The sequence below is a fragment of the Chiloscyllium punctatum genome, chromosome 17 (assembly GCF_047496795.1).
Source record: "Chiloscyllium punctatum isolate Juve2018m chromosome 17, sChiPun1.3, whole genome shotgun sequence".
Lineage (NCBI taxonomy): Eukaryota > Metazoa > Chordata > Chondrichthyes > Orectolobiformes > Hemiscylliidae > Chiloscyllium > Chiloscyllium punctatum.
Window position 1 is genome coordinate 46,165,266 of NC_092755.1, and position 13,012 is coordinate 46,178,277.

The following is a 13,012-nucleotide window of genomic DNA, read 5'->3' on the forward strand; positions in this document are numbered from 1 at the left end:
ACAATCCACTCCCCATACCCGCTGTGTGCTACCATCCAGCCAATCTTGTACCCATCTGGCTCACTCTCCCTGGATCCTTTGTGATCAAACATTCCCACCCAGTCTGCCTTTGTGGAGCTTGTTGAAGGCCTTGCTAAAGTCCATGTCGACAACATTTACTGCTGTCCCCACTTGGTTACATCCTCAAAGATCTCCAGCAGGGTCTGTGGGACATGGTTTCCCACGCACAAAGTCCTTGCCTCTCGAAATGCAGGTAAAATGCTGTCTCCCAGAATCCCCTCTCCCCCCCCTACCCACTGGGCTCCGACTGACTGCTCCATCGTTCCCTGGGTTTCCCTTGCAGCCCTTCTCCAGATGGTGAGCCAAAGATGGAGCTCTCTGTGGTAGAGCTGTGGATTGATGCTGAAATGATACTCACTCCCTGAGGAATCATCAATCCGAGAGCCTCATCCAAAGGCAAGAATGAGGATCCGAAGTTCCAGACGGGAAGCTGAAGCAAACTTCATCTGAGTTGAATCAAATCAACAGCTTGGCCCATGAAGCAGCACAGTGGCTCAGTGGTTAGTGCTGGTACCCCACAGCCCCAGGGACCGGGGTTCGATTCCAGCCTCAGGCGACTGTCTGTGTGGAGTTTGCACATTCTCCCCGTGTCTGCGTGGGTTTCCTCCGGGTGCTCCAGTTTCCTCCCACTGTCCAAAGATGTGCAGGTCAGGGTGGATTGGCCATGGGAAACGCAGGGTTACAGGGATGGGGTGAATCTGGATGGGATGCCCTTTGGAGGGTCGGTGTGGACTCAATGGGCTGAATGGCCTGCTTCCACACTGTAGAGATTCTATAATTCCATACACACACACACACACAGACCCTCACTCACACAGCTCCCCCCCCACCCCCCCAGAGCTCTCTGCAGTGTGGGCTGTGTGAAACCTCCGTTCTGGAGCTGGCCATCAGTTCCCTGGTGCTCCTTGCTCCCTGTGTCCTTTAGGGAGGGTTTGTTCACAGTGAGGCCAAGCAACGTCTTTCTGACATGGAAGGTAGGGCAGGGTGGGGATGGTGTGAGACTCCAGGGAGATGCAGAGTGAGGGAGCTCTGTGAGAGTGAGCATCGAGCCCATGGGAGGAGCAGCCTGGTCTAGCCCCATCAGCTGCGGGTGTGTCCCTGAGCACACAGGATCTTTGCTGCAGCGTTACACTGAGAGTGACCAGGTCAGGCTCATGCTGTAAGTCGATCAGGAGGGGGTCAGGATGGTTGGCAGACTCCAGCAGCTCATCGTCCCCATGCTGGCCTACACCTCTTCCTATCTTCGATGTTTCAATGTGTATTTATCCCTTAACCAACATACTTAAAGCCATGTCAACTAGTCAGTGCTCTGACTGAACTGTGTATTCCAGTCATTCAAGAGCATGAAAACAGACCCTTCGGCCCAACTCGCCCATGCCTATCCCAATCCGAACCAGTCCCGATTCCTTGTGGGTTGAGGAGATGGTAGTGTCAAGGGTGAGGGTGGCTGGTATCACCTATTCCACAAAACCCCTCACCCCACGACCCCCCACCCTCCCACCCCACCAACTGGCAAATGTTTCAGTTCAAACCCCACCATGGCAGCGGGATCCATGACCCCAGAGAAAGGCAAAATAAAGGGCACAGAAATCAGCAAACCACGAGAGAGAAGATTCTCGTCATTTCCGGTGGTTTATTTGAAGGTAGGAGATGGTGAAGGTGACTATGACAAGGTAGACATTAACAGGCATCTCCAGCACCAGGTCTCACCAGCCCAGCCCTTCATTTGTAGACTTTCTGCAGTTTCTTTGCAAGCTGCTGCGTCAGAGGAGATTTTGGGTCAATACGTTTTAACAATTCCTTCTCCTTCATCAGCTTCTCGTGGGCCTCATCGAACAGCTCCTTGCCCACCTCACGCTTGACTCGCTCACCCCACTCCATGAGCTTCGGGCGACCTTCCAGGGGGTCGAGTCCTGTTCCCACAGGCTGCAGGGAGAAGGGGAAGATAATAAAACAGGGAGAGAGAGAGAGAGGGGGAGGGAGGGTGAGAGAGTGAGAGAGAGAGGGAGGGAGGTTGAAAAAGAGAAAGGGAGGTAGAGAGGGAGGGAGGGAGAGAGAGAGAGAGGGCGTGTGAGAGTGAGAAGGAGGGAGGGAGATAGAGACGGAGGGAGGGGGAGAGAGAGTGGGAGGTAGGGTGAGAGAGAGAGAAGGATGGAGGGTGAGAGTGTGAGAGTGAGTGAGTGACAGAGTGAGAGAGAGAGAGTGGGAGGTCGGGTGAGAGAGAGAGGGATAGAGGGTGAGAGTGTGAGAGTGAGCGAGTGAGAGAGTGAGACCGAGAGAGTGAGGGAGGGTGAGAGTGAGTGAGAGAGTGAGAGAGAGAGAGGGAGGGAGGAAGGGTGTGAGAGTGAAAGGGTGTGAGAGAGAGAGAGAGAGAGTGAGGGAGGGTGAGATAGAGAGTCGGAGGGAGGGTGAGAGAGTGAGAGAGAGGGAGGAGGGTGAGAAAGAGAGAGGGTGTGAGAGAGAGAGACGGAGGGAGGGTGAGAGAGAGAGAGGGAGGGAGGGTGAGAGAGTGAGAGAGAGAGAGAGAGGGTGTGAGAGAGAGAGAGACGGAGGGAGGGAGAGAGAGAGAGAGGGAGGGAGGGAGGGTGAGAGAGTGAGAGAGAGAGAGGGAGGGAGGGTGAGAGAGTGAGAGAGAGAGAGGGAGGGTGAGAGAGTAAGAGAGAGAGAGGGAGGAGGGTGAGAGAGTGAGAGAGAGAGGGAGGAGGTTGAAAAGAGAAAGGGAGGTAGAGAGGGAGGGAGGGAGAGAGAGAGAGAGGGCGTGTGAGAGTGAGAAGGAGGGAGGGAGATAGAGACGGAGGGAGGGGGAGAGAGAGTGGGAGGTAGGGTGAGAGAGAGAGAAGGATGGAGGGTGAGAGTGTGAGAGTGAGTGAGTGACAGAGTGAGAGAGAGAGAGTGGGAGGTCGGGTGAGAGAGAGAGGGATAGAGGGTGAGAGTGTGAGAGTGAGCGAGGTGAGAGAGTGAGACCGAGAGAGTGAGGGAGGGTGAGAGTGAGTGAGAGAGTGAGAGAGAGAGAGGGAGGGAGGAAGGGTGTGAGAGTGAAAGGGTGTGAGAGAGAGAGAGAGAGAGTGAGGGAGGGTGAGATAGAGAGTCGGAGGGAGGGTGAGAGAGTGAGAGAGAGGGAGGGAGGGTGAGAAAGAGAGAGGGTGTGAGAGAGAGAGACGGAGGGAGGGTGAGAGAGAGAGAGGGAGGGAGGGTGAGAGAGTGAGAGAGAGAGAGAGAGGGTGTGAGAGAGAGAGAGACGGAGGGAGGGTGAGAGAGAGAGAGGGAGGGAGGGAGGGTGAGAGAGTGAGAGAGAGAGAGGGAGGGAGGGTGAGAGAGTGAGAGAGAGAGAGGGAGGGTGAGAGAGTAAGAGAGAGAGAGGGAGGGAGGGTGAGAGAGTAAGGGACAAGGGAGTGAGTGGGTGAGAGTGAGATCTTGTTGCTCTCTGATTTCTCACCAACCCACTTTCCCTTGGCACAACCGGTTTCATTGGCAGCACGAGCTCCAAAAGTTAGTATTTCCAAATAAACCTGTTGGACTACACCCTGGGGTTGTGTGATGTTTAACCTTGGTCCAAAATGACTGTGCTGAAAGACTGAAATAAAGGTGTTGCAGAATTCAGACAGACTACAGCTACACACACACACAGTGTCCAACTGACCCAGTAGCTGCAGGCTGTACAATGTACACTCAAATTTAAATTAACTGGAACGACCTGAATGCTATCCCCAGGGCAATTGGAAACATCGGGTTGTTTACCAGACAGAGGGGGCACCTCAAACCCTTATTTGGAAAGGGCTCGGTGACCTACACGCCCCCCCACCCCCCCCCCCCCAGGAATGGATGCCCAAGGACCACCCTGTCACCGTCTGCCCCCTTCACTTCCACTTTATTTTCTTCACTCCTGGTTTTGTTTGTCATTCTGTCACGTACTTCCCTCCTGTAGAGACCGGGCACTTCACAGTGCCCACAATGGCAGGGGCAAGGTGGAGGGAGACAACACTGGGGGCAGCACAGGGGGAGACAGAGACAGAGCGAGGGGAGAGGGAGAGGGAGAGGGAGAAAGTGAGGGGATGAGGGAGAGGGAGAGGGAGAGAGGGAGAGGGAGAGGGAGGGGAGAGGGAGAGAGTGAGGGAGAGAGTGAGGGAGAGAGAGAGGGAGAGAGGGAGAGGGAGAGGGGGACAGGGAGAGGGGAGAGGGAGTGAGGGAGGGAGAGAGTGAGGGAGAGAGGGAGGGAGAGAGAGAGGGAGAGAGAGAGAGGGAGAGGGGACTGGGAGAGGGGAGAGGGAGTGAGGGAGGGAGAGAGTGAGGGGGAGAGGGAGAGAGTGAGGGAGAGAGCGAGGGAGAGAGGGAGAGAGCGAGGGAGAGAGGGAGAGAGCGAGGGAGAGAGGGGGAGGGTGAGGGGGAGATGGAGAAGGGGAGAGGGAGAGGGGGAGAGGGAGAGAGCGAGGGTGAGGGGAAGAGAGGGAGGGGGAGAGGGGGAGAGCGAGGGAGAGAGCGAGGGAGACAGGGGGAGAGCGAGGGAGAGAGGGGGAGGGTGAGGGGGAGATGGAGAGGGAGAGAGGGAGAGGGTGAGGGAGAGAGGGGGAGGGTGAGGGGGAGATGGAGAAGGGGAGAGGGAGAGGGAGAGAGCGAGGGAGAGAGGGAGAGGGTGAGGGAGAGAGCGAGCTCAGTGCCGTGTGGATGGAAGGTGAGGGGTGGGAGCAGGTTGTTGAGGGTGGAGGACCCCGAACCCCTCGTGGGGAGTATGTGCTCGGCTTGGCTTCGCTCTGAGGAAGGGACTGTCGGGTTGACCCTGGAACTTTATTTCCTTGTTTATCGACTCCATACCTTTGGTTTTGTACCGAGGTACATTTTTCCCTGAAGGGCACAGGGAATGGTGAGATTGTAAACCTTTCAGTGTACTCCATATCCCTGTACCTCAGGCTCTGTGCCAACAAACCTGAATCCTCATTCTAAAGGTGACTGGGACAACATAAACATTCCTTGTGGATGAGGGGCTGTGTTTATTGGTGATGGTGGGATTGTCAGACCGAGAGTGTAAGGGAGTGTGAGAATCGAGAGACAGGAGTGTTCCTCTGGTGCTGTGATATAAAACAACCTACCAACCAAAAAACAAAGGATCCTGGAAAACAGGGAGTGGATTGTGCAGGGAATGGGAAAAGGGAAGGCCGGTGGGAGGTCCTAACGGAGAGTGGTCAGATACCAGGACCGGGGGGGGAATAGGAGATCTGTGCTTTGGGACTTCCAGGTCAAAGGGGGAGTGAACAATCACTGAGCACACACATGTCTAACTCTTACTACCAACGGAATATGATTAGATTCCCTACAGTGTGGAACAGGCCCTTCAGCCCAACCAGTTCACACCGACCCTCTGAACAGTAACCCACCCAGTCCCATTACCCTCTGACTAATGCACCTAACACGATGGGCAATTTAGCGTGACCTCCACATCTTTGGACTGTGGGAGGAACCCACACAGACATGGGGAGAACGTGCAAACTCCACACAGACAGACGCCCGAGGCTGGGATCGAACCTGGGACCCTGGTGCCGTGAGGCAGCAGTGCTAACCACTGAGCCACTGAGCCCACGATGTTGTGCCGAACTTCTAACCTAGATTAAGCACCCATCCATGTACCTATCCAAATGCCGCTTAAAGGTCGCCAATGATTCTGACTCTACCACTCCCACGGGCAGCGCATTCCATGCCCCCACCACTCTCTGGGTAAAGAACCCACCCCTGACATCTCCACTATACCTTCCACCCTTCACCTTAAATGTATGTCCCCTTGTAACACTCTGTTGTACCCGGGGAAAAAGTTTCTGACTGTCTACTCTATCTATTCCTCTGATCATCTTATAAACCTCTATCAAGTCACCCCTCATCCTTCGCCATTCCAACGAGGAAAAGGCCGAGAACTCTCAACTATCCTCGTACGACCTACTCTCCATTCCAGGCAACATCCTGGTAAATCTTCTCTGCACCCTCTCCAAAGCTTCCACATCTTTCCTAAAGTGAGGCGACCAGAACTGCACACAGTACTCCAAATGTGGCCTAACCAAAGTCCTGTACAGCTGCAACATCACTTCACGACTCTTGAATTCAATCCCTCTGCTAATGAACGATAATACTCCATAGGCCTTCTTAAAGCTCTGTCCACCTGAGAGGCAACTTTCAAGGATCTATGAACATAGACCCCAAGATCCCTCTGCTCCTCCATCTTACTAAGAACCCTACCGTTAACCCTGTATTCCGCATTCTTATTTGTCCTTCCAAAATGGAGACCCTCACACTTGGCAGGGTTGAACTCCATCTGACACTCCTCAGCCCAGCTCTGCATCATATCTAAGTCCCTTTGCAAACGACAAATGCCCTCCTCACTGTCCACAACTCCACCTATCTTCGTATAATCTGCAAATTTACTGACCCACCCTTCGACTCCCTCATCTAAGTCATTAATAAAAATTACAAACAGCAGAGGACCCAGAACTGATCCCTGTGGAACTCCACTTGTAACTGGGCTCCAGGCTGAATATTTACCATCTACCACCACTCTCTGACTTTGACCGGTTAGCCAGTTTTCTATCCAATTGGCCAAATTTCCCTCTATCCCATGCCTCCTGACTTTCCGCATAAGCCTACCATGAGGAACCTTATCAAATGCCTTACTAAAATCCATGTACACTACATCCACTGCTCTACCCTCATCTACATGCTTGGTCACCTCCTCAAAGAATTCAATAAGACTTGTAAGGCAAGACCTACCCTTCACAAATCCATGCTGGCTGTCCCTAATCATGCAGTGTCTTTCCAGATACTCGTAAATCCTATCCCTCAGTACCCTTTCCATTACTTTGCCGACCACCGAAGTAAGACTAACTGGCCTGTAATTCCCGGGGTTATCCCTATTCCCTTTTTTGAACAGGGGCACAACATTTGCTACTCTCCAGTCCCCTGGTACCACCCCCGTTGCCAGTGAAGACGAGAAGATCATTGCCAACGGTACTGCAATTTCCTCTCTTGCTTCCCACATAATCCTACGATATATCCCGTCAGGCCCGGGGGACTTGTCTATCCTCAAGTTGTACAAAATGTCCAACACATCTTCCTTCCTAACAAGTATCTCTTCTAGCTTATCAGTCCGTTTCACACTCTCCTCTTCAACAATACGGTCCCTCTCGTTCGTAAATACTGAAGAGAAGTACTTGTTCAAGACCTCTCCTATCTCTTCCAACTCAATACACAGTCTCCCACTACTGTCCTTGATCGGACCTACCCTCGTTCTCGTCATTCTCAGGTTTCTCACATACGCATAAAATGCCTTGGGGTTATCCTTGATCCTATCCGCCAAGGATTTTTCATGCCCTCTCTTAGCTCTCCTAATCCCCTTCTTCAGGTCCCTTCTGGCTATCCTGTATCCCTCCACTGCTCTGTCTGAACCCTGTTTCCTCAACCTTATGTAAGCCTCCTTCTTCCTCTTTACATTCAACCTCCCTCGTCAACCAAGGCTCCCTCACACGACCATTTCTTTCCTGCCTGATCGGTACATACATATCAAGGACACGTCGTATCTGCTCTTTGAAAAAGTTCCACATTTCCACCACATCCTTCCCTGACAGCCTATGCTCCCAACGTATGCTCCTCAAATCCTGTCTTACAGCATCGTAATTTCCCTTCCCCCAATTGTAGAAACTTCCTTGTTGTGCGCACCTATCTCTCTCCATAACCAAGGTGAAAGTCACAAAATTGTGGTCACCATCACCAAAATGTTCACCCACTAACAAGCCCACCACTTGTCCCGGTTCATTACCGAGTACCAAATCCAATATGGCCTCCCCTGTGGTCGGACAATCTACATACTGAGTTAGAAAAGCTTCCTGGACACACTGCACAAACACCACCCCATCCAATCTACTTGATCTAAAGAGCTTCCAATCAATATTTGGGAAGTTGAAATCACCCATGACTACTACCCTGTGGCTTCTGCACCTTTCCAAAATCTGTTTCCCAATCTGTTTCTCCACATCTCTGCTGCTATTGGGGGGCCTATAATAAACACCCAACAAGGTGACAGCACCTTTCCTATTTCTGACTTCAGCCCATACTACCTCCAGAGGCAGATCCCCCTCAAACTGCCTTTCTGCAGCCGTTATACCATTTCTAATTAGCAACGCCACACCCCCTCCTTTTTTACCACCCTCCCTAATCTTACTGAAACATCTGTAACCAGGAACCTCCAACAACCATTCCGGTCCCTCTTCTATCCACGTTTCCGTGATGGCCACAATATCGTAGTCCCAGGTACCGATCCACGCCTTAAGTTCACCCACCTTATTTCTGATACTCCTTGCGTTGAAGTATACGCACTTGAGCCCATCTCTGTGTCCACAAGTAGTCCCTGTCAGTGCTACCTTCTCCACAGCCTCCCTACAGTCTTGGACATCCTGACACACAGCTAACCTACTTGCTGGACTACAAGTCCGGATCCCATCCCCCTGCCAAATTAGTTTAAACCCCCCCGAAGAGTGCTAGCAAACCTACCCCCCAGGATATTGGTGCCCTTCTGGTTCAGGTGCAACCCGTCCTGTTTATACAGGTCCCACCTTCCCCAGAATGCAGTCCAATTGTCCAAATATCTGAAGCCCTCCCTCCTACACCATCCTTGCAGCCACGTGTTCAACTGCACTCTCTCCCTATTCCTTGCCTCACTGTCACGTGGCACCAGCAACAACCCAGAGATGACGACTCTGTCTGTCCTAGCTTTTAGCTTCCAGCCTAACTCCCTGAGCTCTTGAATGACCTCCCCACCCCTCTTCCTACCTATGTCGTTGGTGCCAATGTGTACCACGACTTCTGGCTGCACACCCTCCCCCTTAAGGATTCTGAAGACACGGTCCGAGACGTGTCGGACCCTAGCACCCGGGAGGCAACAAACCATCCGAGAGTCTCGCCCATGTCCACAGAACCGCCTGTCCGTCCCTCTAACTAGAGAGTCCCCTATAATTAGCGCTCTCCTCCTCTCCCCCTTTCCCTTCTGAGTCTCAGAGCCACAGACCCCTTCACTGCAGCTTACACCTGCAAGGCTGTCCCCCCCAACAGTTTCCAAAGCTGTATACTTATTTTTTAGGGGAACGACCACAGGGGATCCCTGCACTGCCTGCTTCTTCCCCTTCCCACCTCTAACTGTTACCCAGCTACCTCTGTTCTCTGGCGTAACTATGTCCCTGTAACTTCTATCTATCACCCTCTCAGCCTCTCGAATAATCCTCAGCTCATCCAACTCCAGCTCCAGTTCCCTAACTCGTTCGGTGAGGAGCAGGATCTGACTGCATTTCCTGCAGACGAAGTCGGCAGGAGTATCGGTGGTCACCCCTACCTCAAACATCCTGCAGGAGGAACATTCCACCGCCTGCGCTGCCATGACTGTACACTTTGTCTCCAAAAACAAGAACACTGAGTCAATAACACTGAGTCGCTTACCTGTGGACTTTAAAGTTAGGTTAGAGGAGGCCCTACGGAAGTAGGACCTGGGGTCTAGAACACACCCACTCAAATACTAATCACTTACCTTCCCGCCCAGCTATGCGTTCCAACCTCACTTCCGCTGCCCGCTACAGGTAAGTAATTTTGACTTCAAATTCCACCATCTGCCACGTGGGATTTGAACCGAGGTCCCCACAACATCACTTGGGTCTCTGGATTAACAGGCCAGTGATCATGCCATTATCTCCCCACTATGTTCAATGGCAGCTGAAACCAATGAGGAAGGAGGGGAATGATGTGTGGGACGTGTTTATAATTCCATTTCTCGGGAAAACGATCTGCGTCTATCCAATCGAATTGGTCTGTCGGTGGAATCACCTGATCAGTTGGAAGTGTGATCGAACCCAGTTCCGATTCTCTCACCTGCATCAGTTCGACGAGAGCGACGAGGTCAGCCAGGGATACTTCCTGTCCTGCGATGTACGGTCTGTCCTGCAGGAAGGTGTCCTCAAAGCTCTGGATGGCTGTTTGCAGATCCTGGACGGCCTCGTCCATTCTCTCCTTTGGCACTGGCTGCCCAGTTAAAACTGGCAACAGGCCCTGGGGGGGGGCAAACACATGAGGAAGAGGTCACCAGGTCAAGGTTCACTCACAGGAGGTCAACCACTGCCCTGAGGATCATGGGCAGAGCAGGGGCTGAACTCAAACACTGCAGTTGTGTTCGGGGAAGTTTCAAACTCACTTACATGTTGCCAGGCTCCTTGAGAATGTAAATATTAAATATAACCCTCCATTTGACAAACTGGTAGCGCTATTTTAAATTACAGAGTTCGATAAGGGTATTGTAAATCGAACGTTTCCCCCTTTCCCTCTGGTTGTTTTCAGTGCGCAGATGCCACTTTGCAAGAAGCCAGTTCTTTTCTATCACCCCAAATTCAAATTGCCTGTTTGAGCGATGAACGAAATAAAAGGCAAGCACTGTCACCAAAGAACATCCCCCTGTAATCCCCAAAAACCATCCCCCGTAATCCCCAATACCCATCCCCTTGTAATCCCCCAAAAACATCCCCCTGTAATCCCCAAACACCATCCCCCTGTAATCCCCAATAACCATCCCCCTGTAATCCCCAATGACCATCCCCCTGGAATCCCCAATAACCATCCCCCTGTAATCCCCAATAACTATCCCCCTGTAATCCCCCAATAACCATTCCCCTGTAATCCCCAATAAACATCCCCCTGTAATCCCCAATAACTATCCCCCTGTAATCCCCAATAACCATCCCCTGTAATCCCCAACAAACACCCCCCTGTCCTCCCCAATAAACATCCCCCCGTAATCCCCAATAAACACCCCTCTGTAATTCCCATTAACCATCCCCCCGTAATCCCCAATAACCATCCCCCTGTAATCCCCAATAACCATCCCCCCGTAATCCCCAATAACCATCCCTGTCCTCCCCAATAAACACTCCCCATCAACCCCATTAACCATCCCGCTATAATCCCCAGTAAACACCCTGTGTGTTCCCTATAAGAGATTGGTGATGTTACCCTGAACACATAAATCCTACATCCCTGATATCGAATGGTCATGTGCTGCCAGGCCAGATACTCATCCACTCGGGCACGTCTCTGGAGATCAGCCGGGTACCAGTGGTCGGGCGTCTTGTATTTACACGCCAGGTATTTGAGAATCGCCACACTTCAGGAGAGAATCAGAGAGACAGTCCGTTATCATCACTCTCTGTCAGTGTCACTCCCTGTCCCAGCGTCACTCTCTGTGTCTCAGGGTCTCTGTGTCAGGGTCACTCTCTGTCTCGGGGTCACTCTTTGTGTCTCAGGGTCACTCTGTCTCAGGGTCACTATGTGTCACGGTCACTGTGTCTCAGGGTCACACTGTGTCAGGGTCACTCTGTGTGTCAGGGACACTCTCTGTCTCAGGGTCACTGTGTGTGTCAGGGTCACTCTCTGTCTCTGGGTCACTCTCTGTCTCTGGGTCACTCTGTCTCAGGGTCACTCTGTCTCAGGGTCACTCTCTGTCTCAGGGACACTCTCTGTCTCTGGGTCACTCTGTCTCAGGGTCACTCTCTGTCTCAGGGTCACTCCCTGTCTCAGGGTCACTGTGTGTGTCAGGGTCACTCTCTGTCTCTGGGTCACTCTGTCTCAGGGTCACTCTCTGTCTCAGGGTCACACTCTGTCTCAGGGACACACTCTGTCTCTGGGTCACTCTCTGTCTCAGGGTCACTCCCTGTCTCAGGGTCACTGTGTGTGTCAGGGTCACTCTCTGTCTCAGGATCACTCTCTGTCTCAGGGTCACTCTGTCTCAGGGTCACTCTCTGTCTCAGGGTCACTGTGTGTGTCAGGGTCACTCTCTGTCTCAGGATCACTCTCTGTCTCAGGGTCGCTCTCTGTCTCAGGGTCAGAGCAGCGTTTGTTTTGAACATAGAAGCATGGCCTCACCTCTCTCCCATGGTGAAGTCTCCATCCTTGAGCGCTGGCACCAGTCTGAGGGGATTCACTTTGCCAAAGTCCTCACTGTACTGCTGACCTGCAGACAACACAAGACCACCGGAAACAGGAGCAGATGGTATCAGGCAGTTTCACATGCTCCATGGTGACACCTCACCTATCCATGGGACAGCCTGATTGGGGATTGGGGGGAAGGGAGTGGGAGGAGGAGGGGGAGGGGGAGGGAGAGGAGGGGGGGTGGAGGGTGAGGGGAGGGGGGAGACTGGTCAGGGAGAGATCAGAGAGGTGGTGAGGAAGGCGTGACAGAGGGAAAGAAAAGGAGAGGGAGGCAAACTTGAGAGAAATATTAGGGGGAGAAAGAGAGAGTGCTGGAGAAACGCAGCAGGTCTGGGCAATTCCGATAGAACCAGAATGAACATTTTTGGCTCCAGTGCAGCTCCTGTTCAGAACTGAGTTTGAGATTTACTACATCCACAGTCCTTCACCCTGATCAGCAGAGCTGCAAAGTGGCAGGAGAGAGGAATGAAAACAGATTTCCTACAATCGAGCAGAGATGACTGAGGTCAGAGTGAGCTCTCTGTCCTACCTGCAAACAGATCGACCTGCTTCAACTCAAACGCAATGTTATTGTTCTTGGCGAAAATGTAGACAGCTCGGCAGGGCTGTGAGTGCAGATCCAAGTACAGCTCCAGGCCCATGCTGTTCCTTCGAGACTTTGCAGAATAACAAGACTCAAGGATCAGCAGCTCAGTCTTTGTCTGATGTCAAACCAATCCCTCCCCCCAGTTCCCACAAACACACAGCAGAGAGGAAGAGACTAAAGGTTAAGTGGGACTGTGTGTGTGTGTGTGTGGGGGGGGGGGGGGGTGTTGCTGGGTGCAGTGTCTCATAGTTCACTCGGGAGTTCAACTTGCTTTCTATTTGCTGACTGTGTAAAGGTGAAGTTAGACAGACAGTACAACATCTTGTCACCTGCTCCGACTGCCCACCATTGGCCCCTGTTGGCAGGTAGTTA

General features: G+C 52.4%; 1 protein-coding gene across 1 annotated transcript; it reads right to left on the reverse strand.

Moving 5' to 3' along the window:
• Window positions 1-1,673: 1,673 nt before the first annotated feature.
• On the reverse strand, window positions 1,674-12,742 carry LOC140487795 (glutathione S-transferase theta-3-like). The gene is made up of 5 exons (XM_072587052.1): window positions 12,584-12,742; window positions 11,989-12,076; window positions 11,080-11,230; window positions 9,949-10,125; window positions 1,674-1,986 (listed from the first exon to the last, which is right to left on the reverse strand). The coding sequence occupies exons 1-5, from the start codon at window positions 12,693-12,695 to the stop codon at window positions 1,783-1,785; spliced, it is 732 nt and encodes a 243-aa protein (XP_072443153.1). The 5' UTR covers window positions 12,696-12,742; the 3' UTR covers window positions 1,674-1,782.
• Window positions 12,743-13,012: the final 270 nt, after the last annotated feature.